Source organism: Balaenoptera acutorostrata, chromosome 3 (genome assembly GCF_949987535.1).
Source record: "Balaenoptera acutorostrata chromosome 3, mBalAcu1.1, whole genome shotgun sequence".
In the NCBI taxonomy this organism is placed as follows: Eukaryota; Metazoa; Chordata; class Mammalia; order Artiodactyla; family Balaenopteridae; genus Balaenoptera; species Balaenoptera acutorostrata.
The window spans coordinates 30,106,584-30,121,956 of NC_080066.1; the positions used below are offsets into that span (position 1 = coordinate 30,106,584).

The 15,373-nt window shown below is 40.8% G+C and overlaps 1 protein-coding gene across 5 annotated transcripts in view; it reads left to right on the top strand.

Moving 5' to 3' along the window:
* Nucleotides 1-15,373, top strand: part of DIP2C (disco interacting protein 2 homolog C) — a 378,709-nt gene that overhangs the window by 188,756 nt on the left and 174,580 nt on the right. For all 5 annotated transcript variants that reach the window (XM_057542779.1, XM_057542780.1, XM_057542781.1 and 2 more), the window contains one exon: nt 5,261-5,371. In XM_057542779.1, the coding sequence (XP_057398762.1) occupies nt 5,261-5,371 (111 nt within the window). The remainder of the gene's footprint in view (nt 1-5,260; nt 5,372-15,373) is intronic.

A 15,373-nucleotide genomic window follows, 5' to 3' on the forward strand; every position in this document is an offset into this window, starting at 1 on the left:
GCTGTTCTCATTTGAGTCAGTATGAAGTGAAAGTAGTAAATTTCTCACCTGTACTACAGTTGTACTGTTTATTTTCTGGCAAACTCCGTGATGGCACTTATGTTAGAAATAAGTGCTGTTGCGTGAGGGAAAGTATAATTAGGTGCTAGAAGAGAATGGGACAATTCAAAAATCGTTTTTGTACAAACTTGAAATATGGAAAAATCCTTGTCAGTTTTACCAACTGCCTAAAGCATGTTTTCACTTAAGTGAGAGCCCTTTGGGTGCCCGGTGAGGTCGAAGGGCCCTGAGACCCACGAATGCTGTGTGCAAGGAGCAGAGAGCCTTGAGTCACGGTGAGGGTCCTGGGAGTAGCAGCCACTCCTGTATTAATGTGTCCACGTCTGCACCCCAACACATGTGGGAACCGAGGTTCAGAGGCTGAGCGATTTGTCCCATTTACGCAATTAGTAAAAATAAGACCAGAATTTGAATCAAGATCTTTGTTTTAAATCTTATATACATTTTTATGCAGGTTATCTTGTACACATCCTTCATGATTTCTTTTAAAAATATGTTGAAAACCAAGGTTTTTCAGTGTATTTCCCTTACTGTCTGAATTTAGAAATACTGACTTTTTCTAGAAGGTGTCTATACTGCAGGTCTTCTGGCCTATAGTGCACCATTGTGTCTGGGTGAATGGACCAGCCCCTGTGGGCCTTATTCTTAGGTTAATAAGAGGATTATTGTGATTTCTAGTATCTAGTTTACCATAGCGTTAATGAAATAACTGCATTTATTTAATAATCTGAAATTGGTGGATTGTTTAGGTGCCAGAACTATATTGTTAGGATTTTCTTTGGGGAACCTTTCTTTTTTTATTGAAGTAAAGTTGATTTACAATATTATGTTAGTTTTGGGGAACCTTTCTTAAACATGTGTTAGAAGTAATTGATTAAGTTCTAATAAAAATGGCTTATTTCTCTGCTTTCTCTCCCTTGGGCTTAAACAAAGTTTTTACATATGGAGGGGAAAAAAGCATTTGGAGGAGTGAATAGTGATAGGACAGGGTAAAAACTTGGGAAGAGTGTTTCTGTGTGACAGGGACCTGGAGGCACGAGTGGGAGGTGGCTGACGAGGAGGGTGTGGTGGAGGGAGGTTGGCAGTCAGGGAAGGAGCCTAGGGCTCGGTTCTGTGGTCCACTGGGTGCAGAGACATGAACCAGTCAGAGCCCTGCTTGGATTGAAGAGAGAGACTGACATTCCGGGCCGTAGCGGCCCTGGTGGCAGAGAGGGTGCTGGGAGCTGCAGGTGGCGTGTGACTGTGAAGGGGCCCGGGCAGGGCTGAGCACTAAGCCTGGTGACCTTTCTAACCTTGAGGATAAAGTGTAGGGTGGGGAAGAGAGGAGTCCCGGGGGATGGAGGTGTTTGAGGAAGTGGAGAGGTGGGGTGCCATGTGCAGAAGTGCGAGGTCCCAGGAAGTGCACACTCAGCAGCGGGACGAGGTGTGTTTTACTCTCTCCCGTGTTGTCCTTTTGTTTCCTCTTTTCCTCTTACGCACCTCTGGTCTCCTTCCTCTGATGAGGAGTTTTATTTACAGTCCTGTGGCAATTCTAGAGGAAACAAAAGCTCACTGAGATCGTCGTATATGAATTGATGAGTTGCAGCACTCTGCACGAGCCTTGAAAATTTCACTTAACTGGTTCAGCAGTGCTTCCTGAGACCCTTCTGTGAGCCAGGGCCAGCACTTGGCCAGAGGCAGACAGCCAGTCAGTCATTGCCTTCTCTGGGCTCTTAACCTGCCCCTGTCCCAAGCAAGGATCGATGTGTGCACACCTTCATGTCACACAACCTCAGCAGTTTTCAGCTGCTCTGAGTTTGTTCCTGGGCAGCAGTCTGGAATTGTAGCAGTTTCCGTCTCTCTTTATAAGAATGCTCTTGAACAGTAGTTTTGTGGTGAGGTCACAAAAATACCTCTTCATGGATTCAAAGTACCAGCTGGACTTGGTCCATGTGACCAGTGACCATTGCACCTGGAGTGCAGCACTGAACAGCACGTAGCCTCTGCTTCAAGGGCCTGGCCTCTGCTTGGGCTCTGAGTGACAGCAGGTGCCCAGGAGCACCAGGAAGGGATGCCCATCACAAATGGAAGGGCACTAGTGAGAGTGGCACAGACGGCTTGAGTTCAAGACCCAGTTCTGGGCCTGCATTTTCTCTCAGTGAAATGGCAGAAACTTATCTCATATGCCTATGTTAATAAATTAGTAAATATAAAGTGCTTGCACCAGTGCTGTAAAGCATTGGCTGTTCCTATCAGTCCTGCCTAAAGATGGGAAACTGAGGCTCAGGGTCAGATTGTGATGGCAGCAGATAGGGCTCCAGCTCCAGAGCATGGCGGTGTCCCCAGTGCATTTCCCCTCAATTTGTGTGGGATCTGAAGCTATTGGTGCTTAATAGATGTTTGTCAGAGAAGAGATCCAGTCTTGATCTCTGTCTCATTTTTGCCTGAGGAGAATTTTTTATCCCCCTTGCGTTGCATGTTTCTGGACAGTTACCCCACCTTCCTTGGGACGCCTCACCTTGTGTCGTAGACACACTGGTCGTCTTGTGGCTTTCCTTTGAGCTAGTTTTCAATCGTGCCTGAATGTGAGACCTCAGCAGTGCTGAGTACTGTGTTGTAATTATGTGTTTTACTAATTATTCGTGATTAGCCTTACCAGGAGGGAGCCCGTCCCAGCAGCAGCACGTGGTCAGCTCCTCTTACCGTGGGTCATGGGCCGTGGGTTACTACCCCGGCTTCTCTTGTGGTACCAGGTCATTCTAATTTGGAGTTGCATATGTGACTGAGGTACCTTTAAGCTACCTCAAATTTCATTCACAGTGAGGTCAGATAAAAACTAATGATTGAAATATGCACACTTATATTTTAGTCTCCTTTAATGTCCTACTGCTGGTGACCTGTTGAAGCTATTCTCCTTTTGTCTAATTTATTCATTTCTTTTTAAAACTTGGGTTGTAAACTCTATTTTTCAGCCTATGAGAGTAAATGTTCACAATGCTTGTATGCAGACTTAGCTTTCTGAAGACAGATGTGTAGGGACAGCAGCAGGTGAGCACTGACCTACAGCTCTGTATAGCTGGTCTGTAAGTGCTATGACTACACTTCCCAGAGGAAGTATATGACAACCTAGGGACCTGGAAGGGGTCAAGGTTGAAATTAATTCCAAAAAGCATATTTGAAAGAACTAGATGGGTAACTACTGAGATTGAAAGCTAAATGTGTGTGTGTGTGTATCAGGCACTGTTTAACCTCAGCAGCGCAAAGGTGTACATTTAGCCCTGCTTCTTCCCAGAGCTGCACTACGATGTCAGTAAATGGATAAAGTATAAATCCCCAGGACAAGAGAATGGGAGAAATAGTGATGTGTTTTTAAGCTATATAAGATAGATGATTAGAGGCACCTTATTTAGCCAAGGGGAGGAAGGCAGCAGATGAAGGTGCTGATGAAACCACGGCGGGGGGTGGGGGTAGGCATGGCATCTAGGGAACAGGCGATCCACATCCTCCCCATTCCCCCAGAGATGTTTGCTCTCTGAGAAAGAGAGAAAGGGAACTAAGAGCCTCCGGAGTTGGGGACACCTGGCAGTACTGCACCCAGAGGCCCTGAATCAGAGCACATGTGCTAGAGAGTGAGAATAGCTCCAGCTGAACACTGTGAACACTGTGTTTAGTCACAGTACAGGAGACCGGACGTCTCTTCTTTGGGTAAATGGAACAGCCCAGGTAAAAGACCTACTGAAGTAGATCTGGTGATGCCCCTGCCATAGGAAGAAACGCTTGCTTGCACCTCCTTCAGTGGGATTAAAGAAAAAGTTATAAAAGTTGACACAGGAGAAAAGAAAAAAATAAACAGATTTTACATAAAGATGATAGTATCAGAATGATATTTAATAATTTAACTTCTTGACAATAATTGACAGGAAAGGCAATGAATATAAATAATTTTCAAATAAATATATTTATACAAATAAATATAAAAATTTTAAATTTACAAATAATTTTGCTTAGAATTCTAAGGTTCAATAGGAATGTAAATACCAGGTAACTACTGTTTTCATTATGAGATTTAATAGTAGTCTTTGATTTCGTAAATTCTGTGCATCTGTTTGATAAAAATACAAAGTAACTTTTTAAAAGATAGATTTAAGACAATAGCTGGAGGAGACTTGGAGCTGTGAACAGTTCAGTGACAAGGACTGTTAATTAACAATGTTAATACACTTGCTAGATGAAAAACCATGGAACCTAACCCAGGCCTGCAGTGCAGGTGTCTTTTGTACAGTTCTAACATAGCAAACGTAATATGTAGGGCCCACAAACATTCCATTAAAAAGTGAGGTTCAGAAATCACCAGTGTAAGAGGAATATTAAATCTGAGGGATGAATAGCTAACTGTCATGGAGCCGTCACAGAAAACCAGGGACCAGACAGTTTTTTGCTAAAATTGCTCTTTCTGGTTTACTTTCTATTGAGCATTACTAACCCTTTTCTGAAGAAGCAATAATTAATCTTTAATACTCAGGGCTCAGAATTACTTTATTTCTGAACTGTAGTGATTACATCTTTCCCGTAGTACCTAGTTTTATCTAAATTGTGCCTCTGACTACTCTAGTTCTGAATAGGTATCAAGATTGTTAGAGTTAGGTCAGCTTTTGGCCAATATCATTGAATCATTTTTATCTGACCATGTTAACAGTTTTGGTAATTCTTCAAAGCCATGTTGAAATACATCTTGTTCAGTTGTTTAGCATCAAATGGAGTAAGATTGCAGAGAGTTTGAAATTTTGAATGAACAAAGATGAAAGTTTATGCTCCATTCTGGTTACCTGGAATATATTATTAAAATATCCTTTAAGACTTATTTGCAGTTGCTTTTAATTTAATGATAAATGTAATTTAAAGAATTATTGCTTGTAGCTTACTCTGCATCACGGCACATGAGATAACAGGCATTTGTGACGTGAAGGAGCCTGGACTGGTGTTTCTAAAGGCTGTAGTGTCGGGGCCCTGAGTCGTGCCCTACCCTGGATACTTCTTCCTTTCCTGTTCATTGTCCAGGATGTCCCAGCCCTCCATGCCCACTCCCCTGTGTGCTTCAGCTTGGCTGTGGGAAAGCAGAGAGTCAGAGATTTATTCTACCAAATGATTTGTTTTGCAAAGTAAGTTAACTCCAGCTGCCAGTAAACCTCTCCTTACTTTGCTGTGTTCCTCATTAACTCAGGAGTGGATCAAGCTTTGCCTCCAGAGCGCCGGGCTCCAGTTACTCCTTCCTCTGCCTCTCGCTATCACCGCCGAAGGTCCTCAGGGTCACGAGATGAGCGCTATCGGTCGGGTAAGGCACCAGGTGTGGGGTCTGTAATGTGGGTGATGGTGAAATGAATGAGTGGGCACATGTCTGCAGAAGCTGTGTGAGTACGAGGCAGTGAGTTTGGATGTCCTTGCGGTTGGTCATGTGGCCCACAGATGACATCTTATCTCAGACACAAATATACCCTCTAGGGTACACATTAAAATTCAGTAAATAGTAACTCTTTTTATATTTTTAAAATAGTTTCCATTATTTAGAATTTCACAAGAACTTAAAAAGTAACCTCTCTTGGGTTTCCCTGGTGGCGCAGTGGTTGAGAATCTGCCTGCTAATGCAGGGGACACGGGTTCGAGCCCTGGTCTGGGAAGATCCCACATGCCACGGAGCAACTAGGCCCGTGAGCCATAACTACTGAGCCTGCGCATCCGGAGCCTGTGCTCCGCAACAAGAGAGGCCACGATAGTGAGAAGGCCCGCGCACCGCGATGAAGAGTGGCCCCCGCTCGCCGCAACTAGAGAAAGCCCTAGCACAGAAACGAAGACCCAACATAACAATCAATCAATCAATCAATCAATCTTTAAAAAAAAAAAAAAAAAAAGTAACCTCTCATAAGCCAAATTTTGCTTATTTTTTTTAGGTGTTACTGTTTAAAAGTTTGGTTTTACTTTTCGTAATCTTGGTTGCTAGTATTTTTTCCTTCTCTTTTAACCTCAGTGATTTCTGTTTTTAAAGTACCGTTTTCTAAAAAGTAATAAGATTCTTAATAATTTGTATGTTCTCTGTTTATTATTTCCTTTGTGTTTTATGATGTTGTGTATAAGAATGCTATCTTCATAATTCCGTTTTATTGCAGTCATCACCTGGGCTTGACTGGCTTAAATTTCTTTCATTAATTGAGCATCAAGGAACTTGTGATTAATGTTTTACTTTTTGAAAAAAGTTTCTTTTCCCCCAACATCTGGATTAAAGTTGCTTTTTCCTGCTTCCCTAATTTTTTTAGAAGAAAATTATCAGTAAGTGTTGTTGCTGGGACACCAGTTCAGGGTACATGTAGATTGCTCAGGATGACAACCCAAATTATAACATTTATATATCACTTTATATTTTGCAAAGTACTTGCAAAGGCATTATCTCACTTGGTTTTTATAACAGAAAGGTGAAGTACTTATGACTGTTTCATGTTGCAGAAGAGGAAGCTGAGACTGCAAGAGGAGAAGTAGCTCAGCCAGTTCACACCAAGGTGGGTGGGTCAACCCTGTGAGCCTCTCAGCGTTGTGAATTTTTCCATTAATGGGGGCTTGCAAGATAAACCACCACCCTTCCCGCTAAGGAGCTGTGTGCCTGACTGCCTGGCCCTGCTCTCCTTTCTGGAAGGGAAGAAGGGGTAAGACAGATTTTATGGCATCAGGAATCTTCATCTGTGGAAGCAAGAAGAATGGTCTTGAGAAACTAGGAAGAAGCCCAGTGCAGCTTCATTGCTGCTCCTGCCTTCTTGGCCTCCTCAGGCCTGGTGCCTGGGACAGTATGTGGGGGTGGAGTGAGGGCAGGAGTTTGTTCCCAAATCCACCTTCTGTTTTTTTACAGGTATTTTAACTCCTAGCACATACCAAGAGCCCATTGTACTCATTCAGGCATCTCAAAGGCCCCTTTCAAATAATTAGGAGGGTAGCACACACATATGTGCTGTCGACTTGCTATGGAATGTTTCCATTTATTCCTTTGTCTTGAGTGTGTTGTTCATTTTATATATCACACACACACGTAGACACACACAGGTAGATACACATACATAGTCACACATACAGGAGACATACAGGTAGATAGCCACATGTAGACACACACATAGATACATATGTAGACATGCACTTAGACACACAGGTAGACACATGTTTACTATCATCCGTATCTTCAGTTCTCAAAGAAACTAGTCAAGTTCTTATTTCCATTCTATAGATGAGAAAATTGAAGTTCAGTGATTGTTAATGATAACTAACTCACCAAATTAAGATGCAAATCTAGCTTTGTCTGGCCCTGTAATCTGACTTATTACCAGATAGAAGATTATATCTCCTGTCCATTTCTAACCTGTAATTTTTTGTGTTAATTTTTTTAATTTAGATGGAAATTAAATCATAGTACAATCTATGTCCTACATTATATGTCTTTCCTAACGATGAGGGTGGAGGATGATATACCGTATAAACTTTATACGGCCTTTGATAAGGTATATTGTCTTGTTCAAATCCTCCTAGTTATTTTGGGAAATCAGTAGGACAGGTGGTGGTGGTGTCACTGTTTTTCTTTTCAAGTAAAAGTCTGAGAGGTGAACACAGTACAGTAGGAGGTGGTGATCTCTGGGCCTCAGGTGCGTCTCCACTCACCTGTGCACACTACCACCCCTCTTTGTGGGCAGAGGGGAAGACTCGATGGAGGGGTGGTGCTGAGGAGAAGAATGGAGGGCGACGTCAGGGGATTGATTGTCACCAGTCCATAGGGACATGGCCAGCACAGCCCTCTGCAGAGGAAACCAGACCCCATCCTGTCCAGCCCCTACCTCAGGCCCTACTTTAAATCACTTAGTTTCTCGTGAGCATCATCGTGAGGCAGGGGAAGCTCCGGTTCACGTTAGTCCTTCCCAATTAGAACTCCAGATTCGGAACTCTCCCCACTTTGGGGGAAGCTGCAGAGAATTCCAGCAGCTCCTGTCCCTGCGACTTCGTTTCCTATGGGCATCTCTCCAGGCACCCTTGTCCCACTTCCTCTACTTCTTTCTTGTTCCCTTCACTCGGTTGCCCTCAGAGGCTGTCCTCAACATAACGGCGCCCTGAGTTCTAAACGCACGTTCGCTGGCGACACTCCTCTGCTCAAGAATTCCAGCAGCTCCTGTTGCTCTCAGAGTAAGAGTCGTGTGGCAGCAGTGACCCACCACGTGCACAGTCTGGCCTCCTGTCACTCCACACTCTTGTCTTGCACGTCGCCCTCCTCTGCAGCCACACTGGTTCCGTGGGTGTTTCCTGTTTTTGTGAGGCATTCTCTGACCACCCAATTAAAATGGTAAAGCACCATGCCATCTCATACACAGTCCCTTCCCTTTTCATCCTGATTTGTTTGCATCCACTGCATCTATTACCCCTGGCATGCTATCAGTTATCTGTCTGTCCATCTACCTGTCTGTCAGTCATCTCGCTATCTATCTGTATCAGTAATCTATCATCTGCCTACCTACCTGCCTATATCAATCATTTGTCTATCTAGTTAGCTGTCTATTGATCATCTGTCTACCAACTTGTCTATCAATCAACCATCTATTAGCTATCTATCATCTACCAATAATCTGTCTATCTGTATACACCATCTATTTATCTACCTACCATCTGTCATCTGTCTACCCACATCTCTCTCCATCTGTCAGTTATCTCTCTACCTACCATAAGAATGTAAGGTCCACCAGGGCAAAGATCTTTGCTTTGTTCATCTGTGTATGCCAGGCACCTAAAATATTGCCTAGTTAATGGTTTTTGAAGGAAAGAAGGGTGATGAAGGGAGCAGAGCACATTTGGGGAAAAGCAAGAAATTAGGTAGGAGGGGCCAGATTTTAAGGTATTTTGTATATGTGCTCAAGCATTTGGACTTTATCCTGAAGATGCTAGGGTACCATTTGAAGATTTTAGGCAAAGTCATGTTTGGAGTAGTTGTGGGGTTTGAAGAGTACTTTGGTAGCATTGTGGAGTACGGATTAGAAGTGGAGTATTTGGAAAGACCCTGAGTACCTGAGATATTTGTTTAGATCAGTCTGTGCTAGTGAGACTTGAGATGTGTTTAGAAGATAGTAGCTTGAGGACGTGAAGGCTGAGTTAAGGCAGGGTGTGTGAGAGACGGGATTGGGCGTGACCCCAAGATGTCTGGGTTGTACAGTTGTATAGATGATGGTCTCTGGGTCTGCCTTTAGAGAATTAAGTTTTTCATTCGTAGGTTAAAGATGGTGGAATTCGCCTCAGCTATTCACTTACTATGTAGAGAATACATGAAAAATTGTGCAGACATTCCTTGAAGTATCATGTAAGATGTGAAAAATATTATGCCATATATACTGTTTTAATTTTTTTTAAATTTACACTCCTCTCAATTTTGAATAAATAATGACTGCTTAATTTACATAAGGAGCAAACATATCCAGAGGATCTTTCCATATGCTTTTAAAAGCTCAGTTGGGTTCTCGTTTTCTATAACTGACACGGAGCACCACCTCTCGTATAGGATGGCATGCGCCCTAGAGGAAAGCTAAGGAGGGCCTTTGGGTCATTCCCAGGGCTCATTTGGTAGTCTCATTCGCCACATTGTTATCTGCTATTTCCTGTTTTTAAATACTCTAGTCGGTTTTCTTAATTTAGAAATTTCACTGATATACTATATGTTACTTTCTCTTGGAGTTTATGCTTATATATTTTTTAAAATGTGGTTATGAAATCTTAAAAGCTTGTTTTGGTCAGTTGCCATTGTCCATGTTTCAGGATTTTCTGGTTTATTTTCTCCTGAGCCAGCACAGAAGATTTAAGACATTTAAGAGAAAAAGTTTTGTGACTCTCAGGAGATTTTGCTTTCTAAAATTCTTTGACCACTTAATTTGCAGTGGAGTTACTTTGGTTGCTTCAGTGACCAAATATATCAGCCAAGAAGTAATTCAATTATCTTTTAGACAGTTGACCTAATTAACAGTTGATCTAGTCAACCATATAGCCACAGATTTAATCTCTCTTGGCTATATGTTCTCATTTCATTTCTAAACCCATGGCCTTACATGGTAATGAACTCCTACTAGAATTCTTTAGAATAGTGTGCACCTCTCTTCTTTTTAAATAATTTTCTTTGGAAACTAAAATTTGATTTGGAAAGTGAATGAATAGGCATTTACTGAATACCTAGAAAATGTCAAACTCTATATTGGGCACTTTATTACTTTCACTTGATAAAGTCTAATTTGAGCTTTAAAAGATTCTAGCTGTTTTTTTTAAACACCCTTTTCCCTCAACCAAAAACCCTGGAAAAACCTTGAGACTTGAGTTGTTTGTATTCCAACCAAGACTGATTATGACAAGAATATATTAAAACTAAAATATAACATATGATTTCCTAATATGTTTTAAATGATTGTTTTGTCTATTTATGGGCTTAGGAACAGTTTGGAAAAACCACATCTCATAATTTGTGTGCAGACATGGACAAGAGCAGTTGCCTTCTCAGTGCTGAGGTGTCCTGATCCACCCTTGTGCTCATTCCAGGTAGAATGTCATGGAGACCTGTCTTCCTCTAGGACGAGGAGCTGAAACAGAGTCCAGGGACCCGAGGGGGATTCAAGACCCTTTCAGGGATGTCTGTGAGGTCAAACCCTTTTCAGAATAACACTAACACATTACTTGCCTTTTTCATTCTCAATATTTTCCTGAATGTACGATGGATTTTTCCAGAGGCTGCCTGACATGTGGTGATGTCATCATTCTGACCGCCAGTGGAATCTGTGATTGTGAAATCTTGTTTTAAAAAGTCTTTCTGTTTCCTTTCTAAAACAGTAAATATCAAAGTATTAATCCCATAAGTAAAACTTTTAAAGGTTTTCAGCAGTTTTTGAGTTTAAAGTGTTCTTTGGGTCAAAGAGTTTGAGAACCATTGCTATGAGACTTGTAAAAATGGAATTTTTTAAATAAAAAATTGAGACATAGTGTGAACTAGAAACTTCTACTTCTGAACCCATCCGTGAGACTGATTTTATGCTGATGACAAAGTCTGATTCATAGCAATGATCAGTTTCCGGGACTAAGGACTTCATCCTAGTATTCATTCATTCACAAACATGCAAATAGTTTTGTGTACTGAGCATTCTGCTGTGGACTACACGTGAGGCAAAAATACAGAAAGCATGTTTGCTTCCAGAGTTTATTTACCCTATAGTGAGTTCTTCCTTGACGCTGAAGTTTAATTTTCTAGATTGAGAAGTTTTCTCTTTCTCTTGTAAACTTGACAAGATTTACTGATTTTAATGTGGTTCCTATTTCTGTGATGACCTGTGTTCTCTCTGAACAACTAAATGTTTCATTAGTTAATTTATTTTAGTAAAAATCAGGAAATAACATTTTCTTACTTAAATTAGAGTAAAAGAGAAGACTTAAATCAGACTGCATACTAAACTAAATATTCCCAGTGAAGGACAGGCTCAGTCTGTGCAGAGCTGCACCACCCAGCATGGTGGTCAGTATCCACAAGGGACCTTTTAAATTTAAATTAATAAAATTAAATAAAATTTAAAATTCTGTTTTTGTGCTTTACCAGCCACATTTTAAGGCATGTGGCTACTATACTGGGCAGTGCAGATATGGAAAATCATCACCACAGCAGAAAGTTCTCTTTCATAATGCTGTGCTAGGCCCAAGGTTATGTAAGAATGGAGGAGAAGGCAGAAGATGCAGCTGAAGACAGTTCTTTTTTTTTTCTTTTTTTTAAACATCTTTATTGGAGAATAATTGCTTTACAGTGGTGTGTTAGTTTCTGCTTTATAACAAAGTGAATTAGCTATACATATACATATATCCCCATATCTCCTCCCTCTTGCATCTCCCTCCCACCCTCCCTATCCCACCCCTCTAGGTGGTAACAAAGCACCGAGCTGATCTCCCCGTGCTATGTGGCTGCTTCCCACTAGCTATCTATTTTACATTTGGTAGTGTATATATGTCCATGCCACTCTCTCACTTCGTCCCAGCTTACCCTTACCCCCAACCCCATGTCCTCAAGTCCATTCTCTACATCTGTGTCTTTATTCCTGTCCTGCCCCTAGGTTCTTCAGAACCATTTTTATTTTTTATTTTTTATTAGATTCCATATATATGTGTTAGCATACGGTATTTGTTTTTCTCTTTCTATCTGACTTCACTCTGTATGACAGACTCTAGGTCCATCCCCCTCTCTACAAATAACTCAATTTCGTTTCTTTTTATGGCTGAGTAATATTCCATTGTATATATGTGCCACATCTTCTTTATCCATTCATCTGTTGATGGACACTTAGGTTGCTTCCATGTCCTGGCTATTGTAAATAGAGCTGCAGTGAACATTGGGGTACATGACTCTTTTTGAATTATGGTTTTCTCAGAGTATATGCCCAGTAGTGGGATTGCTGGGTCGTATGGTAGTTCTATTTTTAGTTTTTTAAGGAATGTCCATACTGTTCTCCATAGTGGCTGTATCAATTTACATTCCCACCAACAGTGCAAGAGGGTTCCCTTTTCTCCACACCCTCTCCAGCATTTGTTGTTTGTAGATTTTTTGATGATGGCCATTCTGACCGGTGTGAGGTGATACCTCATTGTAGTTTTGATTTGCATTCCTCTAATGATTAGTGATGTTGAGCATCCTTTCGTGTGTTTGTTGGCAATCTGTATATCTTCTTTGGAGAAATGTCTATTTAGGTCTTCTGCCCATTTTGGGATTGGGTTGTTTGTTTTTTTGATATTGGGTTGCATGAGCTGCTTGTAAATTTTGGAGATGAATCCTTTGTGAGTTGCTTCATTTGCAAATATTTTCTCCCATTCTGAGGGCTGTCTTTTTGTCTTGTTTATGGTTTCCTTTGCTGTGCAAAAGCTTTTAAGTTTCATTAGGTCCCATTTGTTTATTTTTTTTTTATTTCCATTTCTCTAGGAGGTGAGTCAAAAAGGATCTTGCTGTGACTTATGTCATAGAGTGTTCTGCCTGTGTTTTTCCTCTAAGTTTTATGGTGTCTGGCCTTACATTTAGGTCTCTAATCCATTTTGAGTTTATTTTTGTGTATGGTGTTAGGGAGTATTCTAATTTCATTCTTTTACATGTAGCTGTCCAGTTTTCCCAGCACCACTTATTGAAGAGGCTGTCTTTTCTCCATTGTATATTCTTGCCTCCTTTATCAAAGATAAGGTGACCATATGTGCGTGGGTTTATCTCTGGGCTTTCTATCCTGTTCCATTGATCTGTATTTCTGTTTTTGTGCCAGTACCATACTCTCTTGATTACTGTAGCTTTGTAGTATAGCAGCTGAAGACAGTTCTTAAAGGCCTGTTTGTCCAGAACTAATCATGCTTGATAGCTGTGCCTAGTCATTTAAACAGAAAATGACACAGTCAGATTTGCATTTTAGAAATATCAGTGTAGCTGGAATGTATAGCTAGTTGGGTTGGATGGGTTCCTGGTTGAAGCAGGGACATGTTAAGAGGATGTTGTATTTCAGGTAAAAAAAGTGAATCAATTTGTGGGATGTACCAAAAGAGTACTTAGAAAGAAATTGATGCAGTAGTTATAAATTTAAAGCTACTTATATTAGGTAAGAAGAGATCCTAGAAATTGAAGAAATAAGGATTTAGCTTTAGAAGTTAGAAAAGGAAAATTGAATGAGTTCACAAAAAGAAAAAATGAGAAAACAATGAAGAGAATAAAACGGAATAGAGGATATAGACTTGGTTTCCACCCTGGCATGTAGTAGAAGCACAGAAGTCATCATACACATCCTCACAAGAAAAAGCTTTACATATGGAAAATCAGCAACCCTTCTTTGAACCATCAAAGAACTGAGGTCACTGGGCAAGCTGCTGCCCCAGAATTGGAGATGGATAATGGAAACTCTGAGAGAAAGTCTCAAGACAGTGCTAGAAATCATAAACACTGTAGCAGAAATGAAGAATGAACTGATTGATAGACTGAAGGTAGATAGGTCAGAAACTCAGATCTACATAAAGAAAGGAAGAATGTTAGAGAAGGAATAGATGATAAAATAAAATCTTTTGGTTTTCGCATTCTTAATTGCTCTTACAGATAAACATTTGTTCAAAGTAATAATAGGAACAATGTATTGGGTGATTATAGCCTGTGGATTAGTGAATGAATGACAGCAGTGTTACAGGAGGGAGGAATTGGGAATACTCTGTTATAAGGTATTCATACTACCCTTGAGGTGGTATAGTGTTATTTGAAAGTGGACTTGGATTAATTATGAATGTATATTGTGAACTTAAGGACAACCACTAAGAACAGTTTAAAAATCAAGTATAGGGGCTTCCCTGGTGGTGCAGTGGTTGAGAATCCGCCTACCAATGCAGGGGACACGGGTTCGAGCCCTGGTCTGGGAAGATCCCACATGTCGTGGAGCAACTGGACCCGTGAGCCACAACTACTGAGCCTTCGCGTCTGGAGCCTATGCTCCGCAACAAGAGAGGCCGCGATAGTGAGAGGCCCGCGCTTGCTGCAACTAGAGAAAGCCCTCACACAGAAACGAAGACCCAACACAGCCAAAAATAAAATAAATAAATAAATAAAATTTTTAAAAAAATCAAGTATAATTGATATGCCAAGAGAGAAGAAAAAATGGGATTCTATAAAATGCTCAATTAAAACTAGAAAAGACAGAAAAAGAGTGGAAGACAAAGAAACAAAGAACAAATGCAACGAACAGAAAACAGTAACAAACATGGGTAAATAGTAATCCAAATATATCAGTAATGACTTTGAATGTAAGTGGTCTAAGTGCACCAATGAAAAGATGGAGACTGTCAGTGGGTAGAAAGCACAGCCCACTATATGTTGTCTACAGGAAACCCCCTTTAAATATAAAGACACGGATGGAGACAGATACACAGTACTAACACTGATCTAAAACCATGAGTAGCTATATTAATTTCATGTGGCGCCAACTTCAGAACAAGGAAAGTTATCAGAGATAAAGAGGAACATTATATAATGAAAAAGGGGTCAGTTCTTTAAGAAGATACAACAACCCTTAATGTGTACATGCCCAACAACAAAACATCGAAACACGTGATGAGACAAGAGCAAATAAAACAGCAAGAATAAATGGACAAATCCACTGTTACAGTGGGAGACTTTAACACCTCTGTCAGTAATTGACAGATCCAGCAAGGACATTAATCAACTGGAATTAACTGACATTTATAGATGACTGCCTCCAACAACAGCAGAATACACAGTCTCAAGCTAAATACACCAAGATAG